We start from the raw sequence: 22,845 nt of genomic DNA on the forward strand, positions 1-22,845 counted from the left end.
GCATTTTAGAGGTAAAAAGTGGCTTCCCACAGTTGTTCTCTTAGCCCATTATTTTTTGGTAGATCAGTGAATAGAGCTGACCTTAATGTCACTCAGAATATAGTAAATCCCAAAGGATAGGACTTTGGTGAGCGGAGTGTAATAAGAAGTGGTGATGAGCTAGTTAGGCCCCATGACAATGCAGGAGTGAGGGGAAGCCATGGGATTCAGAAAACCTGAAGGCTTTCCATTGTCATGGGATTGTTCCTTCAGTTTCAGGTATGGAGGGGTGGTGTAAAGTGAGACCATCTGGAAGAGAGCTAAATTATACCTCCTGTTAACCAGGTGTGGTGGCTTACACCTGTAATCCCAGCACTTTGGGAGGCCAAGGTAAGAGGATCACAAGGTTGAGAGTTTGAGACCAGCCTGGCCAATATGGTGAAACTCCATTTCTACTAAAAATACAAAAATTAGTCAGGTGTGGTGGCAGGCACCTGTAATCGCAGCTACTCAGGAGGCTGAGGCAGAAGAATTGCTGGAACCTGGGAGGTGGAAGTTGTGATGAGCCGAGGTCGTGTCCTTGTACTCTAGCCTGGGCAACAGAGTGAGACTCTGTCTCAAATTAAAAAAAAAATGCTATGTTTTAAAGACTGATGCCAACTGGTGTCCTTCTTATATTTTGATTTGACCTGCTAGAGGATAGTCTGGAAATGACTTTGTGTATGATACTGATGCACTCCTAAAGTACTGGTGCTATTGTTGTCAGGGTAGACATGATGATTTTTGGTAAAAAGAGGTGTGATGTGTAGAGGAATGCTCCGGATTACTTTAAAATTTCTGGCTGGGTATAGTGGCTCACACCTGTAATCCTAGCACTTTGGGAAGCCAAGGTGGGCAGATCATGAGGTCAGGAGTTTGAGACCGTCCTGGCCAACATGGTGAAACCCAGTCTCTACTAAAATGCAAAAAATTAGCCAGGTGTGGTGGTGCACACCTGTAGTCCCAGCTACTCAGGAGGCTGAGGTAGGGGAATCACTTGAACCCGGGAGGTGGAGGTTGCGGTGAGCCGAGATTGCACCACTGCACTCCAGCCTGATGGCAGAGCTGTGTCTAAAATAAAATAAAATAAAATAAAATAAAATAGAATAAATTCTGAGATAGTAAGATAGCTGGTCCATTCATTATTGTCTATAGGAGTTGTAATGAGATATTCTGTAGTGATAACCCAGTTGAGATTCTTTTTTATTATCTAGTCATTGTCATTTTAAAAAATAACCTGAAAAGCTGTTATCCATGTCAACTTAAAAAATTGTGATTCAAAGTCAGAGCTATAATCAGTCTGTTTATGAAAGTAAAACATCTCATTGACATTAAAGATGTGGACAGGTGGCTGGTACAGGGGATGAGTGTTCACTCCTTGGGAGGTTGTACAGATCTAATGTGAGGATTTCCCAGTGGTGTTTAGTTTTTGGTGCAGAAATTCCTGGGCTTCCAGGGTCCTGTCCTCTTGTGGGCACCTGTTAACAGGTAATTGCATGTAGTAGCAGTAACCAAAAGCCCAGTGGGGAACTAAACATTCTGTATATTGTATTCAAAATTTTGAAAACACAGAAACTTCTCTCAAATGTCCTGATGTGAAGCTTCTTCTGTGACAGCATGGAATTCTGGTTGCCAAGTTGAGGCTAAGGACAGATTCTGCGAAACATAAGGCTTTTCTTGGCAATTATATCTCTTTCTAACACCAGGAGACATTTAGTCAGTGTGTCAGCTTTGCGTATTCTTAGTTTCATGAAATTCTAGTGGGTATATTGCATAATAAAATATCAAAAGGAGTTATTATTGTATTTTGTAATTTTTTCATCAAATGAATGAAGCTTCAGAAAATTGTACTAAATTACTGTTTCTGAAATTGTAACTAAAGTTCAGGTTATTTGTAGTTTTTCAGAATTTAGTTGACATGGCTAGTCTGCTAACTTGTTCAGCTCCACGCTTTTTATAGTGTATCTTTTTGGACTTAGTTTTCTTATTGAATGACCTTGGGTTTCGGTGATTTAAATGTTGCAAACCTTAGTTGGTTAGAAATATGTGCTAACACTTGGTGGCAGAAGAAGACAAGTTTCAAGTCAAACATCTTAATGCAGATCTAGTATCCTCAAAAAATAAATGTGATATCCTAATGTATAGGTCAGTTGTTTTTAAGCATAAATTATTTTCTGGGCTTCTTAGATATCTTCCCTGATTTATGACTCTTTAAAATTACTACTGTAGCACTTGAATTCACAAAGGTGTCTTATAAACATGGCACTGTTGTACAGAGTCAGAAAACGAGAGTACTTTAGAATGAAAAAAATGATCCTTGAAAACTGTTAGCTACTTTCACTTAGACTGGTTTGAGTGCAGAATTCAATATGCAGAAAGCAAGGGCTGAACGGTGATCACTGGACCATATGATGATGATGTTGAGGGGAATGGAGAAGAGGATATAGGACAGTCATTGGTAGAATGGAAAAGGAGAGCATATGGAGGAAGATTTTGTTCTGATGCTACCAAAAGAGGAAATTCCAGTTCCTGAATTGTTTGGTGGTTGAGTATATGAACCAAAATGGTAATGAAAAGTTTCTCTACTAGGTTGGTTGAATTCAGCCCTACTCTGCATCCCTCCTTAACTGCCAGCTGCTTTCCTCATTCACTACCATTATTTACTCGTATGTATGTGTGTATGTATGTATGTATGTGTGCGTGTATGTATGTATGTATGTATGTATGTATTGCCTGCCTGCCTGCCTGTCTATCTATCTACATATTGGACTGCTGCTCACTTTTGGGGGTCCGCATGACAGTGAGCATTTATAAACCAGTTTGAAAATCAGGAGCACTAAGCCTATTCCTTCTTAAAGGAATCCCTGTAGTAAATTTAAAGGACCATGAGCTTTCCTCTTTTAGCCGTGTTGTTTAGTCCTGAACAAATCACATAACCTCTCTTGATCTCTGTTGACTTATTGTAAAAAGAGGACTCTTAACTCCTGTGCTATTCTGAAATGTCTACAAGATAAATACTTTGACCAAATTGCTTAATTTGGCTTCACACAGAGATTTTTTTTAACTTCATAGTGGCTTTCTTGTCTGCGTGGAAGGAACATGACAGAAGGAAGAAAGGTCTTCAAGTACTGATAGGAAGATAGTGGCAATTTAGGTATGAGTCTTTCCGCCTGTCCTCCTGGAAGCCAGAGGGAGCAACAAGGACAATGGGAAAAATATTCTACACATGTTTTTTAAGAGCTACGATTTCACTTGGTTGCCCAGGCCTAGAGTACATGGCATGATCATAGCTCATCGCAGCCTCCCACTCCTGGGCTCAAATGATTCTCCTGCCTCAGCCTCCTTAGTCGCTGGGACTACAACTGTGCATACCACGCCTTGCTACTTAAAAAAAATTTTTTTTGTTTTGTAGAAATAAGATCTTGCTATATTGTCCAGGCTGGTCTTGAACTTCTGCCCTCAAATGATCCTTACACTTTAGCCCCCCAAAGTGTTGGGATTACAAATATAAGCTATTGCACCTAGCCACATGCTACATCTTTAGTGAAACTGGGAGGTAGAGAAATCCTGTCAATACCAAATTATGTGGAAGGGCTGGTGGTAGAGCCCCTCCTGACCTGGGAGGCAGAATAGGCAAGCTTTCACAGGGTTCTAGATTTTAAAGAATACTTCTTCATTCTAACAAAGGAGAAGAGCAGAGAAGCCCGAAGACTACCCTGCCACTTCCTTCCTTCATCCTCAAAGAGGGCATTTGTAGATGCCCTTGGTATTCAGTGAACCTGGATTATTCCAGACAAAACATTAAAAATATCTTTGGTGCAAGATAAAGCAGATTGTTTCTGTAACCTATTTTTGAATCTCCCAGTGTCAAATGGCTTAATTACTCACAGTTTTTAGTTGTTTTTGAGACACTTTTCTTATTTCCAAGTATATTAAACAGCAAATCTCTTTGTTTTAATGGCATTTTAACACTAAAAGTTCAGTGAATTCTCATGTGAGATAGAATTGTAATTTCTTCTGAGATACTTTAGATTGCATTACTCAACACTGTCATCTACTGTGTGATAAAGAGCACTATTTATAACAGGTGCCTTCACTTATGTTTCTAATGTATTTTTTAAATTTATGCTGTTGAATTGTCTATTTCTATATATTAAAAAACAACTTTACAATTGTTTAACAATGATATTTACAAAGGTAAACCTGCTTAACTATCATCTGGAATCTTTCAGTACTTTATATGTCTTCAAAAATTGAGAAACAATAAACAGAATGCAAAATTATTTTACGGGAAATTCTAGAAATTGACTAAAGTCAGGATTACAAATGATTCCTGGTTGATCTTGATTCTGTTAGAGATTTTGACAACTCTGCAAATCTTGGAAGAAATGACTGGTGAACCTAATATTAAATCTTCAAAGTGGAATGGGGATGTGAAGAAAGTATCTTCAATAGCATTTTCTGAGATTTTTCTTTCTGAACATCTCTCAGGGTTTTATGTGAAGCAGGGGTCTGATGCAATGGTGGATTAAGTAAAGTTCATCTAATTCTTTGTGTCAGAACTTCTTAGGACCTCTGAAATGCAGATGCTTATTGTGAATCTCAAGTGTTTACAACAACAGAGATTCTTTTTTTTTTTTGCCCATGTTCATGGGTCCTCTGGCTCTGCTCCACGTTGTCTTTACTTGGTACTGTGGCTGGGCAGCCTCCATCTAGGACTTTTCTGCTCTTCTGGCAGAAGGAAAAGAGAGTTAGTGACCATGCTGATTCTTACAGCTTTCACTAAGAAGTGACACACATAATTTCTGATCATATTTTATTGGCCAAAGCAAGTCACATGGTCCCTCCCTTCTGAGTGTGACAGAGTAGGATATATAATTTGCTTGCAGGAAGGGACACCACAGGAGGGGCAGTAAATATTTTGAACAGTCGTGCAGTCTACTCAGCATTGTTTCCCAACCAAATGCGTTTGACCAGCAATTCCTTTTTTCACTGACTGGTTTGTAGCACTAGCATTTTGGTAGAACATGGTTTAGGAAATACTGATTTGATAATTCCAGCTTAAATGATTTTTTTTTGTTTAAGATCTAGATCCTGTAGACATTTTTATTTATTTTCTGGCAGTTGCATCTACAGACAAACTTCTGATTTAAGTGAAATGGAAGAATCAGAGTTTTAGAACTTATATTAAAAGATGTATTATTGAAGTATTCAAGCTAATTAAAATTGCATGTGTTTGCCTTAATAATATTAAATGTAAAAATTCGATCTCAACAATTACCATTAGTTTTGGGAAAAATGTTTTTCTCAGTGAGACATTTTTAGACATTTTGAAATTTCTATCAGCTGGTAATTAATTTTATTTTCTTAGTTAAGGACAGAATGGAACATCATGATAATATAGGAAACTGGCCAGCTCCACAGTGGATTGATTATGGGTAAAGACAAAATGAATATATGGTCAAGAAAACCTAAGATTTTATTCCAAAATGGTGTTGAGGCAGAACTATTTCGCTTGTTTAGTAAGTGACAGTAGCGAATTTCTGACCCACTCAAATGGTCACATAAAAGCAAAAAAGCTGGAATTATTCGGATGGCAAGAAGATTTTCTCTGTCACTGGAAAGATTGGCCAACGAGCTCTTATTAAAATAATTAACTGCTTAGTGAAAGAAGGTAAAGGTATATTTTTCTGGAGAGACTCAGATATGAGAGAGAACTAAGATTGCAATCCAAAAACATAACTAGTTTATATTGGAATAATACTTCAATTTCTACATATGAGCTGGTTTATTTTGACCATCAGAATCTTACTCTCTCAAGGAAAGATACCTTATCCCAGCACTTTGGGAGGCTAAGGCAGGCGAATCACCAGGTCAAGAATTTGAGACCAGCCTGGCCAATGTGGCGAAACCCTGGCTCTATTAAAAATAAAAAAAAAATAGCTGGATGTAGTGATCGGCGTCTGTAATCCCAGCTACTTGGGAGGCTGAGGCAGGAGAATCACTTGAACCCAGTAGGCAGAGTTTGCAGTGAGCCAAGATTATGCCATTGCACTCCAGGCTGGGCAACAGAGTGAGACTCTGTCACCAAAAAAAAAAAAAAAAAGAAAACAAGAATAATGCTAGTTCTTCAAATTACGAAACCAGTTCAATTCTCTTTCAATTGGTTACTCTAGCAAATTAAAACACAAAAAGGTTGTTGGCCTCTTTGCCAGGGCCAAGCCTCGTGTTATCTGTAGTTGAAGACCTGACAAAACTTATATCATCTTAGGGACTAGCTATCCTTGGCTACAGGAATTCCAGTGTGGTTCCTACAGGATGTGTTCTGTCTTTATACCCTACTGATGGCAATATATTTAACTGTTGGCCAGGTTTGTGACACCATTTTGGAGATTGAGCTTTAAGACCTTTTAGTGCAACTGTATCTTTATACTGTCCCTAAGCTGAAGACCAGAGTCTGGAACTACTGCTCTTCCTTCCTTGGCTGTTGCCTTCTTCACAGCTGGATTTTGTTATAATAATTTGTTGCATAACTTTGTTTAGAGCAGAACATTTCTTTCACAGTAATTTCTAGTTTGGTCTCCAGCACTACTGTGGGATCCTCATCAGCCATTCATTACCTGGGAGAATGTTCTGTGTGACTCCCTGTAGTGATCTTGCACCTTTAGCAACAGCCCCTCCCTAGTCTTAACCATTCCATGTCTCATGACTTGGTCCCCTTGGATCCCACCTTGCTCTTCACCCTCCCTGACCTACCCTGACAATCAGAAAATGGTAAACTTTGTGCTCTTGGATTTCCAGCCCAAATATCTTTAGAATTTAGTTCACCAGGGAGTGGTCACTGGGGAATAAGCTGAATAGATAGGGAAATCACACCAAACATACTTCTCAACAGGTGGTAACTTATCCATCACACATATATCCCTATTGGCAGGTACCTAAGATGTACAGAGTGGGTATGTGATAGACATGGAAAGGATGGTGTTGTTCAATTTGTCTAGCTTTCTGGGGTCTGTGTGCACAATGATAGCACCTAGTGGGTATAGTGAAAGGGGAATATGCCAGTGTATATAATTTTTGCATTTTGTTATCTTAAGATACCAATTCCTTGTCTTCTGTCAATTTTTTCTTTTCCTACCACACTCACTGCTTATTTTATTAGTCTTGAAGTGCTTCTCAAAATTTGGAAAGGATTCTTTCTTAATTTTTGAAATCTCTAAAAGGAAAGTTTGGGTGGAAATTACTGACTGGTCTGATGCCTTTTGTAACTGTACTTTAAAAAAATGAATCTAATATTTGTAGATACTGGCTGACTCTGAGAGCATTAGAAAAACTATGCAATATCTGTAGTTCTATACAGATGTTCCTCAGTGTATAATAGGGTTACATACTGATAAACTCATCATAAGTTGAAAATATTGTAAGTTAAAATGCATTTAATATATTTATCAAACCTTATAGCCTAGGCTAGCCTACTTAAATGTTCTCAGAACACTTATATTAACCTACAGTTGGGCAAAATCATCTAACACAAGCCCCTTTTATAGTAAAGTGTTGCATATTTCATTCAATTTATTGAATATTGCACTGAAAGTGAAAAAAACAGTGGTTGTATTAGTACTCGAAGTACGGTTTCTACTGAATGCATGTTGCTTTCACTTTGTAAAGCTGAAATATCGTATGTGGAATCATCCTAAGTCACGGATGATCTGTATTTTAAAGGAAACAAGGGGAAATTTCACAATTCAATGTTTAAGTTTGAAATGTGGACAAGGTTCCAATTGCATGTTATATATAAAATTGTTTTACATAGCCATGTGTGTCATACTTAGAAAGTCTTTGTTTACATTTCTTGCTCTATCTGGAGAGAAACATACATTTTAAAATTGGTTTAAGGGCTACACGTGATTCTTGGGGGCCCCATGTTTAATGATGTTCCATATTCAGCTATTATTTTTTCCTATCAAACTCCCTTATATCTGTTATGATGTCCAGGGAACAGTTCCAAACCAAATAAGATAAAAGGCTTGTATCATTGAGCACCTTTCTTCCTTGTTCCATTTCCTATAGGAGTGTCAATGTAAATCTCAGTGCCACGGTTTCTTTCCCATTTCTTTTTTCCTTATTCCATTTCCTAATCTATAGGAGTGTCAGTGTAATCACAGTGCCAGTATTTCTTTTCAATTTCTTTACCCAGTTCTTGTAACATTTAGTTGATGGAGCCCTTCCTCTGTTAGACAGAGGCATCTTTCTAACAGATGCAGGGAATAGGGTGCAGGGAATACTCCTGGGTAGTTAGGCAGAGTAAGAGGCTGAGTTAGGTTAAGTAAGGTGTCCTATTGAGAATGACATTGGGGGTTAGAATGAGGGGAGAAAAGGGAGAAGGAAGAATGTTGATGGGAAAAGAGCCAGGGAAATTGATTAGTTCATAAGAAAGTGAAAGAAGTAGAAAGTACTAGGCACATAGGAGCAGGAGGAGCTGGGAAAATGTTTTAGGTCTTTCTTGTTTGAAGTTACAAGGCTACGGATGCATTTAAAATATTTTGAGAGTGTATAGTCTCTTCTACACTGTCTAGGGACGGTATTTAACTCTTATTTGAATGGTATCTGAGGTACAGTTATGTCTGAAATTGTCTGTAGGTAATTAACTGAGATGAATGGTTCCATATTTTTGTATAAAAGCACAACACATTCTACCATGATATAAGTATGTTGTAATACATAGGCCAGTGTGATGGGGCAAATTAAAGTTAGGATTTTTTGAGAACTTTTTTCTGAATGATTTTTACCTACTCTCCTGCTTCATTGTTAAGGCCCTGAGAATTTTTTTTTGTTTTTTGTTTTTGAGACAGAGTCTCACTCTTTTGCCAGGCTGGAGTGTGGTGGCATGATCTTGGCTCACTGCAACCTCCACCCCCTGGGTTGAAGTGATTCTCCTGCCTCAGCCTCCCAGGTAGGTGCAGGCCACCACGCCCAGCTAATTTTTATATTTTTAGTAGAGATGGGGTTTCACCATGTTGGCCTGAATGGTCTCAATCTCTTGACCTCGTGATCTGCCCACCTCAGCCTCTCAAAGTGCTAGAATTATGGGCGTAAGCCACTGCACCCTGCCTGGGTCCTGAGAATTTTTTATATCAGTGGCTCACTGGCATTAATTACTTAATGTTAGAAAGTATTGATTAGAAGGAAAAAGCTATTGCATTGAAAGAGGGAAACATTAAGTATATGTGGAAGATTTTGTTTTATTTTTGATGTGATGTATGGAAATAAATGGTTAAGTTGGTAAATTCAGGAGAACATGTACCAAAGAGCAAAACATTACGAAAACAGATGATAGGAAGGAGGAGGAGGCTGTAACTTGTTTACATTCGAGTGACCACAAGACTGTTCTGAGCCAAGAACACAGCTGGAGTTTGATGAAAGGGAGTTGAGTTGAGTGCTGAGCTGAGACTGAGCATATAGGAATCGTTCTTGGATGTCTCATTTTTTGAGCCCCTTCTTTGTTTCATTACACTGAGAAAAGCCACATGCAAGTATAATAAACAATTATGTGGCCAAACAGCATATGGTTTCTCCTTCTGGAAATGAGAAGGAGGAGGACTTGAGAAGAAAGAATTGAGGTTGGCTAAGTAGACAAAGAATGAGCTTACGTGGGAACGGACTGTGTTGTAAATAAAGGCATTGCAGTGTTCCAGCACTGTGTTTGCTGTATTGAGCCTACAACCTTGAGAACTTCTTGGGTGCCAGTGACCTGTTATTCTCTCTCTGGTTAACATGACCTTAGTCAGTGTAAATGAACCAAATGTTTGTGGACCAAAGCCATGTTTCTTCCTCTAGTCTGTTCGATGCCAGCACCTCCTGGAATGACATGTTAGGACCAGGAAGCAACACAGCATTTTCTCTTGGTGGCTTTTGTGACGTGGCTTGTGTTATTAGGAGTCATGTAATCCTCCCTCTGTGACTGCTTTCCTAGCCGCTTGACGCCACCAAGGAGCATCCAGCACCTCTAAAGTGTTAGGTTAGGTCAAAGGGGGTGTCAACAGTAGATTGTTAACACATACAGCTCTAGCAGCTGTGTTTCTACTTACTACTTGCTGAAAGGTATAATTTTGTAAATGTTAGTTAAAATACTAGGGTAGAGTTTTTGTTTTTTCTTTCTGTAAAGCCTGAACATTAAACCAGGCTGGAATGCTTAAAGCAAATTTATAAATACAGGAGTTAGGGAGATGGCTTGCCTAAAAAAATGTCATGGTGAGCATGGTGATGCTTTAGCATAAAATAATTAAGAAATGGGAAATATTATATATGGAAATAAATAGCTGGTCTAGAAAACTTAGACCATCTATATCAGTATTTTACCCAATTATTTGGAATATTAGCATTCTTTTTATAGGCTGGATTATTTGGATATTTTTTCTATGTATAATTAGCATCTATGAATTCTTTCTTATCTCCATCTCTGAAATTAATTTACTATGACATATACTTATCATTTGATTTATTAATATTCATATAATATATTAAGAGCAGATATTTTAGAATGCTAGAGGTTCCCAAAGTAATTTTGACATTGGTTTTGGAAATATGATCATATATATTATATCTTAAGAATGATTAATATTCTTACAATTTTAGTATTTTAAAGTAAATAATGGAGGGTTGAAAATTATTATTCTGTTCTTCTTTTCAATGTATTGTGTTCTCTACTTACTCTGAATCTGTATCCAAGCTCTACCTCTTACTAGCTGTGTCTTTTGGTAAATAACGTACTTTCTCTGTGATTTAGTTTTCTTATCTGCAGATAATAATGTTATCGTGATTATTAAATGAGTTCAGAAATGTTCTTAGAACAGTGCCTTACATAGTAAATGCTTTTTATTTTCTATTACTGTAATATAGATGATAGAAGGCATCTTTTTTTTCACATTGGGTCACAATAATAAAGCACTGTTGACTTTTCTATTTTTCATCACTTCTTACTTTTCCTTCTCTAAACGAACTGACAAGCAGTGTGCGGGGTGTGAGGGCCTCAACGAGGCAGGAAACAGGTGTATTTTACCAGGGGACCAAAGCAGAGTCCAGCCACCTAGACTGACCCAGAACGGCTGGAGAAGACCCTAGGTGCTGGACGTGATCTAAAATTACTGTGCTCTTCTGGAGCCAGTTGACTGGCGTGGTAAAGCTCCTCATCTCTTTCCCTCCCTTTCAAGAACAGGCTGGGGTGGAACTGAGTATCTTCCTGACTCAGAGGAGCTGAGGGAAGGCTGCAGCTGGTGAGGAGGTAACTAAGTGTTCTGTATCAGGAGGATGGTGGATATAGTGCAAATAACAGCCAAAAATGGAGTTAGGCAAAGAGGTGAAGGAGTCATGAAGAACTTTAAGATTTGCTGTGGACAAGCCCCATGCCAATATATGATGTTTTCATAACTTTGAATTGCCAATATGTACATTTGCATTGGGGCAATGGTTACTAAAAGTGATTTCAATTTCTTAACCAATATAACATTAAACAAATGTAACCTTTTGCCACTTAAAAAATAAGTGTAAAGGATTACTATTCTTTAACCAGCTGATGCCCAAAATGAAAAGCGAGTTTGGCTCTTAAATCCCATTCTTAATTTTGGTGTCAAGTCATTATCACAGGAAATATATATTCCTTTCCTTTTTTTTTTTTTTGAGATGGAGTCTTGCTCTGTCACCCAAGCTGGAGTACAGTGGTGTGATCTCGGCTCACTGAAACCTCCACCTCCTGGTTCAAGCAATTCTCCTGCCCCAGCCTGCCGAGTAGCTGGGACTACTGGTGCTGCCCCCACCCCCAGCTAATTTTTGTATTTTTAGTAGAGACAGGGTTTCACCATATTGATCAGGCTGGTCTCAAACTCCTGACCTTGTAATCTGCCCGCCTTGGCCTCCCAAAGTTCTGGGATTACAGGTGTGAGCCAGCATGTTTGGCCAGGAAATATATATTTCTTTTATACCTACTTGCATGTCAGCAGTAAACTATTGGAAAACATAGCAGAGATCCAGGAATGCCAAGCTTACTATCAATAGGACAAATAATTTCTTATATGAAGCCCGTTCAAATAAATCTTGTATGAAATCCATTCATATTTTCCTCATGGAAGTTGTGATTGTTATAACAAGTAACAATATGAAGTTATGTTCTATTACAAAAAAGTTTCAGCCCTCTTAATATTAATTTCTATTATTTAGACAAAAAGTTTGTCATAAAAATTAAAGATGAATAAATGTACCTTTTGAACATTAAATGATTTTCACTTTGAGAATTTGAACTTACATATTTTGTGACTGTATTAAAAATAGGGTCAGAGGCATAGTAATATAAGTGTGAGTGAGCCTTTTTGGGCACATATTATGCACATCATTTAGCTAAATGTAAATGATATGGTGAGTGCTTCCTGAGTAAATAATTTCCATTACATATCAGATTGAGCCATCAGATGATTCTAAAAATACCCATGCTTTCAGTGGCATTTTCTCTGGAGTGGACTGTTTGAGTGCCAAATTACAACCAAGAATGAAATTCCTGGTTCACTGTACATTGTATCAAAGCTTATCAAGTGTTTTTGAACATCGCTGATAATTTTTTCTAAACTGTGATTGAAACTAGGCTAAAGATAAGTTAAAACTTCAGTTATTTCTAATGATTAATTAAGTAGCCTTGAAAACTTTTTTCTGTTTGACATTTCTTGCCACTGATTTATTGTTTCAAAGTCTGATATTCCATACTTAACCTCCTATTTTTCTCTTCTAATATTATGTTACATAATTGCCATGTCACTTATATTGGGTACAATTATAAATATGAAGCCCTTGAAAATATACCTTGTCCCTGTTATGTTCAAGGCAAAAATAACCTTCAAAGTACTAGACCATCACCAATCATATTCAAAATTCTAGGGTTGCAACACCAGGAGCATGATTTGTTAAAGATACCTTACATATTATTCTTCTACATTTGAAATAGTCCCAACTCTTAGCCTTTAAAGGTCAAATTTAACAATTTTCATATCCTTTGAACCCTCTTAACATTGTGTACCTCCATTGATATTTAAGTGATAGTGCCTTGGGTCTGGCCTATGATGAAGGGAAGCAGCGAATAATTTGGGGAGGTCCACAACCTGAAAATAACGCCATCACCCAGCCTTTTTAGCTTTAAAACATAATCTGGAAGGATGTTGCTTCTGAAACAATTTTGCCATCCCTCTGGATTCATTCAGAAAATAGGGCCCTTCTTAGTCTTACCCTAAATCATCCACTTTTGAGGTATCATTTATTTTCTCAGAATCATAGTCTTCCCTTTTTTTTTTTTTTTTTTAGTAAGGAAGAAAACACCACCTGTTGCAGCTTGATGGTGAGATCAATTCAGATAAATTTTATCATAAAAGAAATATATTGCCAAACAAAAAATTTCTCCAGAGAATGAAGATCATGTTGATACTGTAATTTATATCAGACAGTGCAGAGGTTTAGCTATTTCTAGATTGTTTATTGCTAAAGATTTTTCTGATCAGGGCATGTAATTTCAGTGCCTTCTAAAGGCATCATGCCTTTTCAACCATAGCTCTCTCTATAAATTATGAGTTAAGGAATTCTGTTTCACTTGGTAGTAGAAGTTAACTCCTGAAGACTCATGTTGGAAGTCATCTGTGAAATATTCTTGCAAAACAATTGGTGTTTACCTTTTGTGGAAATTAAATTAGTAAGCCTAGAATATTAGAGTCAATCTCATGTTTTATTTCTTACTTTAAAAAAAAGACATTTTGCAAAACTGATGTGAAGATTATAGTGATAGTGGCTCATCAGTGCTGGCACCGGTTTCTTGAAAATTGAAGGTTCTTATTTATCTGCTATGTTATCACCAGTCTTATCGCCAGTCTAAAGGAATGATTCTCTCCAACCCACACACCCCTACACACACACACACAAGCATTTAAAAGACAAGAATGGTTGGTCATTTTCCATTTACTCAGAATGTTTTTATATTTGAAGTCTTATCTTGACTGAAGTTATTACATGAAGTTCACTAATGATAATAGTGACTATATGAATGTATGTTTATATGTATATAATTCATTATATTTCATTGTTTTAAGTACTTTTAGAAATTAACTTAGTCTCATAACACTTGGAGGTAAGTGGGAGAGATTAGGAGCCCAGTTTTAGATATTGAACAAAAACATATCAACAAAAACTCGTTTAATATATAGTATTAAAAATTAAGAGCAACCTAAATGTCCAATAGTAAATAATTGAATGAATAAATTATGAGACTTCCATGCAATGAAGTTCTATGGAGAGAAATAATTGGCACATCTGTATATTATTTACTGACACAGCATATTTACTGAAAATATAAAGCTGGTTATCAAATAGTACTCAGGGAGCAACCACGTTCTATAGAAGAGAAAAAAATATGCTTTGTTTTTGCATAGGAAAAACTAAACGCATAAAACTATAGCAGTAGCAGTTTGTAATGATTTTTTTTGTTTTTATCAATTTTTTTCTATTAACTAATTTTCTAAGTAAGTTTTTGTTAGTGAAAAGAGAAAATATGTATTCTAGTTACCTTCATCTTATGGACTGTATTTTGGGACTCTGAGGCCAAGTTGCAGGGCCATTGTATAGTATAGCAGAGGTAGAGATACTCTTTCCCGTATTTGGGAAATTACAGAGGTACCAAGGACATCCCACTGTAATTTTTCAACAACCATCTGTTTCTGCTAAGAAAATACACTGAAAATAACGAGGAGCAGGTAGAAAGAACTTGGAAGATCCACTCACCTCCCTACTCCAATTCAAGTCGTCTTTAATTGTCTTTCAGATGATTCTAACATAAGGAATTTAAAAATTGTGTCTGTCTTATTAGAACATTTTCCCACTATAGAATGTTAAGATCTACCTTACTTTTTAAAGATTTATTTTATTTTATTTTTTCCTACCTTGCTTTAAAAAAATTGATCCATTTCTCCATTATTGTTGGGGATGGTTAGTCTTTCCTTGGTATCTCAAGTTTTAACTCAGTATACTTATTTTCAGAGCTTAAAATGTATTAAGTTCAGAAAAACTGCCAAATTTAAACCTAACACTTTTTATTGATGGTTTTAAAATACAACTCATTCTAGGCAGGGAGACTTGAAAAACAACTTTATAACGATTTTGTTGTTATGTATCCATTTTCAAGTGCCTGTAGGCAGTGGTGTACTTTATACCAAAATGTAATAATCAGGTTCTAAGAAAATGATGTAACTATGAATTGGCTGCCTGGGTAAAATGATTGATTGATTTATTTGTTTTTTCATTTCAAGGGAGTGAAAAAAATAGATCCTGATTTATATGAAAAGTTTATCAGTCACAGATTTGGAGAAGAAATATTATATCGCATAGATCTTTGCTCCATGGAGAAGAAAAAACAAAGTAATGGTTATTATCACTGTGAATCTTCCATTGTGATTGGTGAGTGTCATTTAGAAAATTATTTATTATATTTATTTTTAATTTCCTTGGCATCACTTTTATCTTGGCAAATATTTAAACTTAGTTGTATATGTTTTTCTCAATGATATACTTTCCTAAATACTATCTATGTATTGACAATGATACATTGGAAATTTTCTAGAGCATTTTTAGTATTTATATTGATAAGTTAAGATTTTACTACCTATTGTTTTTATACCCTGGCTTTAAATATAATTATAATGAAGTCTGGAAATGTTGATTTAGAAATCATTTCAACTTAATTTTATTTCGTGAACATGAAGAAACATTTTCTCCAGGGAAGACCTCCATGACCTTCCACACCACACATTTTTGTATCTGCTGCTTATAATTAGGAAAAAAGGACCCTGGCCAGAAAGTTTCACCTTGAAAAGAGAAAATGTAAGTGGCCTGCAAAAATTGAAAACTTCAATTTCTTCCCTAATAAAGATGTTTTGAGGGGAAGCAAAGATTCATACATAAATGCATCTGTCAGATGGCATGAGATGAGACAGCCTCATATAAAACTGTTTCTAGGTGGAAAGTGTATACACTTACAGAGATCTTTCATCCAGAATAGAACCATTTTCTACATTTTGCAATGTGAATGCATTTCAAAGGAGCCAGCTCTGTTGTGATTCAGATTTATTATTTCAAACCAGACACTATTCTTTTAAAATTGTGAACCTTCAAAACAAACTGATTTGTATTCTTTTAAAATAACATGAAAATACTCAAAGAAGACAAATACAGGCATACCTTGTTTTATTGTCTTTTGCTTTGTTGCGCTTCTCAGGTAATTGCCTTAAAAAACACAGTTTATTTATTTAATTTTAACAGATTGAAGGTTTGTAGCAACTGTGTATCAGTTGTCTTTCTGGGCTGTTTTTCCAACAGCATGTGCTCTTTTTGTGTCAATTACATTTTGGTAATTCTCACAACATTTTAGACTTCATTATTATTTTATCTGTTACGGTGATCAATGGTATTTGATATTATCATTGTTATTATTTTGGGGGACTGCCATATGAATTGTATTCATATATCAAATCAAATAGATAAATGTGTGTGTTCTGACTGCTCCATCGAACAGCCACTCCCTGGTGAAGAGTTGTACATCTCTTAACTTAAATCAAAAGGTAGATATGCTACATTGGAAGGACATGCAAGAAAGAAAAAAAAGCTAGAAATGATTAAGCTTAGGGAGGAAGGCATGTCGAAAGCTAAGATAGTCCGAAAGCTAGGCTTCTTGTACCAGTTAGCCACGTTGTGAATGCCAAGGAAAAGTTCTTAATGGAAATTAAAAGTGCTACTCCAAAGAACACACAAGTCTTGAGAAAGTGAAATAGCCTTATTGCCTATATGGAAAAAGTTTTAGTGGTCTAGATAGAAGATCAAACCAACCACAACATTCCCTTAAGCCAGAGCCTAATCCAGTGTAGGGCCCAAACTCTCTTCAATTCTGTGAAAGGTGAGAAAGGTAAGCAAGGTGCAGAAGAAAAGCTGGAAACCAGCAGAGGCTAGTTCATGAAATTTAAGGTAATAAACTGTCTCCATAACATAAAAGTGCATGGTGATGGAGAAAGTGCTGTTGTAGAAGCTGCAACCAGTTATCCAGAAGATCTGGCTAATATCATTTTTGAAGGTGGCTCTTCGAAACAACAGATTTTCAATGTAGACAAAACACCCTTTTTTGGAAGAAGATGCCTTCTAGGACTTTCATAGCTACATAAGAGAAGTCAGTGCGTGATTTCAAAGTATCAAAGAACAGGCTAACTCTCTTGTGAGGGGCTAATGCAGCTAGTGACTTTTAAGTTGAAGCCAGTGCTCACTGTCCACTTAAAAAATCCTAGGGACCTTTAGAATTATGCTAAATTCACTCTGCCTGTGCTTTATAAATGAAACAGCAAAGCTTGGATGACAGCACATCTGTTTATAGCATGGTTTACTGAATATTTTAACTACTGCTCAGAAAAAGAAAGATTCCTTTCAAATGATTGCTGCTCAGTGACAGTGCACCTGGTCTCCCAAGAACTCTGATGGAAATGTACAAGGAGCTTAGTGTTATTTTCATGCCTGCTAACACAACGACTATTCTGCAGCCCATGGATCAAGGAGTAATTTAGACTTTCAAGCCTTATTATTTAAGAAATATTTTTGTAAGGCTATAGCTCCCATGAATAGTGATTCTTCTGATAGATCTGAGCAAAGCAAATGAAAAAACTTCTGGAAAGGTTTCACCATTCTAGATGTCATTAAGAACACTTACAGTTCCTAGGTGGAAGTTAAAATAGCAACATTAATAGGAGTTTGGAAGAAGTTGATTCCAACCCTCATGGATGATTTTGGGAGGTTCAAGACTTCATTGGAGGAAGTAACTGCAGATGTGATAGAAACAGCAAGAGAACTAGAATAAGGAGTGAAGCCTGAAGATGGAATTGAATTGCTGTAATCTCATGATAAAATTTTAGTGGATGATGAGTTGCTTCTTATGAATGAACAGAACAAGTGGTTTCTTGAGATGGAATCTACTCTTGGTAAAGGTCCTTGAACACTGTTGAAATGGCAACAAAGAATTTAAAATATTACATTAACTTAGTTGCTAAAACAGTGGCTTTAAAGGGTTTGAGAGAATCAACTCCAATTTGAAGAAGTTTTACTGTGGGTAAAATGTTATCAAACAGCATCCCATGCTACAGAGAAATCTTTCATGAAAGGAAGAGTCGATTGATGCAGCAAAGTTCATTATTGTCTTATTTTAAGAAATTGTCACAGCCATTCAACCTCCAGCAAGTACTACCTTGATCAGTCAGCAGCCATCAACATCAGCAGACAAGACCCTCCACCAGCAAAAAGATTACGACTGGCTTAATTCTCAGATGATTGTTAGCATTTTTGGCAATAAGGTGTATTTAAATTAAAATGTGTACATGTTTTAGATATAATATTGCACACTTAATAGACTGCGATATAATGAAACATAATTTTATATGTACTAGGAAACTAGATGATTCATGTGACTTGCATTATTGCAGTGTTTGCTTTATTGCAGTAGTCTGGAACTAACCCATAATATCTCTGAGGTATGGCTGTATATGTAGCTAAATATTGCAAGGTCTTTAACCAAGGTACTTTATCTCCACATCAGCTTGAAGAACACCTATGGATGTATACATCCTGAAAGAATTTTAATACTGACATTTATTAAAGCATTTAAAAATGTTCAGGAGACACAATTTTACTTCCAATTTTTCATTAGAGATTTTCAGAGGTCCTCATTTTACCTTTCAAATACTTCAGCTATTTTAAACAGAAGATATTCAATATGTCGTATGAATTTTATATTCTGAAACATCTCAAGTCTATTTTAAGGAGAATTTTTGTGTTTTCAGAATCTGTAAGAGAGCTGTCTTCCATCCAAGTTTTGATGAGGACCAAACATTTCTGTTTAGGTTCATTGTAAATGAAAAATATAGATACTTCTTGTGTAGGACAGATTTTGGCTAGCTTCCCCATCTTCCCTGCAGTTTATGGCCAACTTGTAGGAGATGCAATGCCTCATTACCTCTCTCACTCCTATTTTAAAAAATTAGGAATATGTTGATATTAGTGAAAATATTGCAGGGCTGGCATTATAAAGCTTATATTCATAGATTACCTAAATTGCCACTGGACAGTTCTGTTCGGCCTACCACCCACCATCACTGTGTTCAAGCCACTGAGATTTTGCTTTTATTGCTCTTTTAACTTATAGTCTTTATAATTTCCCCTTATTTGAGGTAGTTTCTCCAGATCTTTCCATCAAGTTTCATTATTGCTGCTATTGTTTCTAATTCAGAACAATTTTGCCTTTTTCAAACGCTGCCAATCTTGAATCCCCATGCCAGTCATTTCACATTCTTTTGAAAAATTATTTGTGCCTATTACAAATGCTTTTGTGGGTCACATTTGGTGATGGTAATATGAACTTTAAAATCGTATCTGCATCTAAAGTGATAACTTATTGGTATAATTAACAAAGTTTAATGTACATGAGTTCTTTTATTTGCTTATAGATAATTAATTAATTTTCTGAATCTCACCTATATTTTATAACAGAATATCAGGATTTGGGACACTTTGTTTTATTTCTTAATCAGATTTAATTGGCTTACCTTGGTTTGGCTTCTCTTTGATTTGATCCTAACTCAAATTTAATGTCAGTTTCTTGAGCCTTGAGCCAACATTTTATTGTATTCATTAATATAGTGGGACAGATTTCAGATCTCAAGATATTTTGTATTCAGAGTTCTGGGGTAGAAGTTGGGCCTCAGGGATATATAAAACTTTGTATGTAGGTACATGTGTGAATTTTTCTGGGGAGATAATTTAGATTTCATTAGATTTGTGTATTTCCTACCTTTGTTTGTTAATGGTACATTCTTGGAGAGTGCTAGATTACAAGTCACTGATTTTCTCTTCAGCCGTCTCTATTATACCACTTAAGACATCTTAAAAAAAAGACTACATATGCTATATTTGCAAGGTTTCCAGTTGATTCACTTTGTTTTTTTGAAACAGAGTGTCGTTCTGTCACCCAGGTTGGAGTGCAGTGGCTCAATTTTGGCTTACTGCAACCTTTGCCTCTTGGGTTCAAGTGATTCTCCTGCAGTCTCCTGAGTAACTGGGCATGCACCACCACCCCCAGCTAATTTTTTTATATTTTTAGTAGAGACAGAGTTTTGACATTTTGGCTAGGCTGGTCAACTCCTGACCTCAGATGATCTACCCATCTTGGCCTCCCAAAGTGCTGGGATTACAGGCATGAACCACTGTGCCTGGCCTCCAGTTAGTTGATACACTTTCATATTTTCCTGTTCTGTTCTTTGCTTCATGGATATTATTTCTTCTTCCATGTCTTTGAGGATTTCAATAAAGTTCTTTTTTAAAGTTCTTTTCATATTAAAAAAAAAACAACTCTGTGATTTCTTCAGATTGAATTCTTGTATTTGGCCTTATGTGGTTCTCAATTTCCTCTAGTGCTTTTAAAGTGTTTTTGGCACTCATCTTATTGTGCATGTTTCCGTCTTAGAAGCCCATGTGGGTTTTATGGTTGTCACAGCCCTGGTCCCATAGGGTACGTTGCTTTGAACTGAGTTAGTAACTGGCAACCACAAATCATTCTCATCTGTAAGGAGTTGGGATTTCTTCTGGTTTCTGTTACCAATTTATGAGTTGGTAAAAGATATTAGCCTTTTCATTGCCATATTGGTTTCAAATATTTTCCAAGTATTATGTTGCTTTTAATTTTGGACAATAAATCTTTTATATTAAGTGTTAAGTTTTATCAAATTATAGAAAAAACTTTCTCCTATTATTTTTTTCATAACCATTATGATTAGCATTATCTCCAAACCAAAGATTTGATGTATATTCATTCATATTTTCTTCTAGTTTTTTTTTTTGTTTTTGTTTTTGCCTTTAGGCTTTTAATTTACCTGATATGATCATTAATCTAAGTTGTCATACACACAGAAAAAAGCCCAGAAATCCAGTTCTATTTTTATGCATTTTAAATTTCATCCATTAATTTATTCACTTTTAGTGCACATGAACTAGGGATTTCGTTTTAGGAATTTTTTTCTAGGATTTTTTTAACACCCCATCAATTTTTTACTGTGTGTATCAGAGATAACAAATTAGCAGCCCTACATGTACTTGATTGGAACAGGGGGTTTTGTTTGTTTTTTAAAATAATTTGAATTACTTGCCAATATTAGAACGATTTTATGATTAAATCTGGATTTCTGCCTTCTTCTGGACAATCAGAAGAGGTGCCCACATTGCCACATTGGTCTCACCTTCTTACATGGCACTGCAATTTCCTGGATGGAGTAGTAGGCATTTTGACCTTGAGTGTAGCTATCTTTTATCATCCCGCTTACCCTGTGTTCTTGTACCAATCTGTTTACTTTTACCCTGCCTACTTGGCTCCTGAGGGCATCTGAATTTGTACCTCCTCCAGCTTTATATTTCTATGGTGAACATTTTCCTCTTAATCTCCTGCCATTGTATACCTTTATGTGGAGCATTAGGAGAATTTGTTATGATACGGTGGCAACATTTGTATTTTCAGATATAAGAAAAGCTACATTTTAGTTGTTCTATGCTCAAAGCTTTGAGTAACATTATGCTAATTTGTCATTGGGCTGTAACTGTGCAAACCACACTGCACTAACCAGCTAAATTTCAAATAATTAAGAAAAAGTGAAAACCCTACTTCTTTTTGGTGAAAACCAGGAATGAAATATGGTTCAGATATTTTAGGATTATGAAAGCTGTTCTCTGTGAGCTACTTACTCGAGTTGGGTGAATTAATTTTTCTCAGGCAGCTATGTTCCATTTATATTTCCCTTGGGAATCTAATTGACTAAACGACACCTTTTATAAGATTGATAAGCAATTTAGTGCTTGCAAGGACTAGTTTACTTTCAGCTGTCATACATATCTTACAGGAGGCATTGGGGAATTTGGAAAAGTCTAGAAGTTTTTTTGTTTACTTGTTTTTTTGCAGGCCAGTGTATTTCTTTATAGCTTCTGCAAGCAGAGGTAGAAACAGAATTATTTTTCTGGGAGCTCTGTTTCTTTGTTTAATAATTACTATTCAGCATTAATGAATGTTATTGAACATGTATGATATGCCTACTTTTCTCTTGGGTATCATGTGATACAGAGAAGTATAAGGCATAGTCCTTAAGAGTGATACAGAATCACTGGACAGCAAAGACTACATCTGAGAAGTGGAGTAGATGAATAGGGCTTGTCTATAACAATAATGGGATTTGATAGGACACAGTGGAAGCTTATAATTTTACCTTTTAGAGGCGTAGGGGGATGGGGAGTAGCAGAATTCAGCTGAATGGGATAAGATTGAGGAGCAGAGACATGGTTAGTAGAGAAAAGAGACTTTTTGAAGCAATTGACTTCATTGCTTTATAGCAAAGACCACAGTTACTTTTGTACCAACCTGATACAATGAAAGAGAAGCAATGGATTGGGAGGCAGGGTGGAGGCATTCATAGTGATAGACAACACTTCAGTTGAACCTACAGTTGAGTTAGCTGAGGAAGCTGCAGAGTGGGAGGTTGCTAGGTTTGGGTATGAGGAGTTGATGAGGGGATGGACATCATTACATAGGCTGAGGTGGTGTAATAAAGAGACAGAGTAGATATATGTGAGATAAAAAGAGAATGATGTTATGCTCACTTCAGTAGTACATATACTTAAAAAAGGATGATGTTTAATACACAACATAACGACACAGGACTGAATCCTAAAGATAAGACCGTT

General features: G+C 36.3%; 1 protein-coding gene across 4 annotated transcripts in view; it reads left to right on the forward strand.

Annotated features, from left to right (window-relative positions):
* The window catches only part of AKAP7 (A-kinase anchoring protein 7), a 148,919-nt gene that overhangs the window by 73,341 nt on the left and 52,733 nt on the right, over positions 1 to 22,845 (forward strand). For all 4 annotated transcript variants that reach the window (XM_002746958.6, XM_008995070.5, XM_054254440.2 and 1 more), the window contains one exon: positions 15,348 to 15,495. In XM_002746958.6, the coding sequence (XP_002747004.4) occupies positions 15,348 to 15,495 (148 nt within the window). The remainder of the gene's footprint in view (positions 1 to 15,347; positions 15,496 to 22,845) is intronic.

The sequence above is a fragment of the Callithrix jacchus genome, chromosome 4 (genome assembly GCF_049354715.1).
Source record: "Callithrix jacchus isolate 240 chromosome 4, calJac240_pri, whole genome shotgun sequence".
NCBI lineage: Eukaryota > Metazoa > Chordata > Mammalia > Primates > Cebidae > Callithrix > Callithrix jacchus.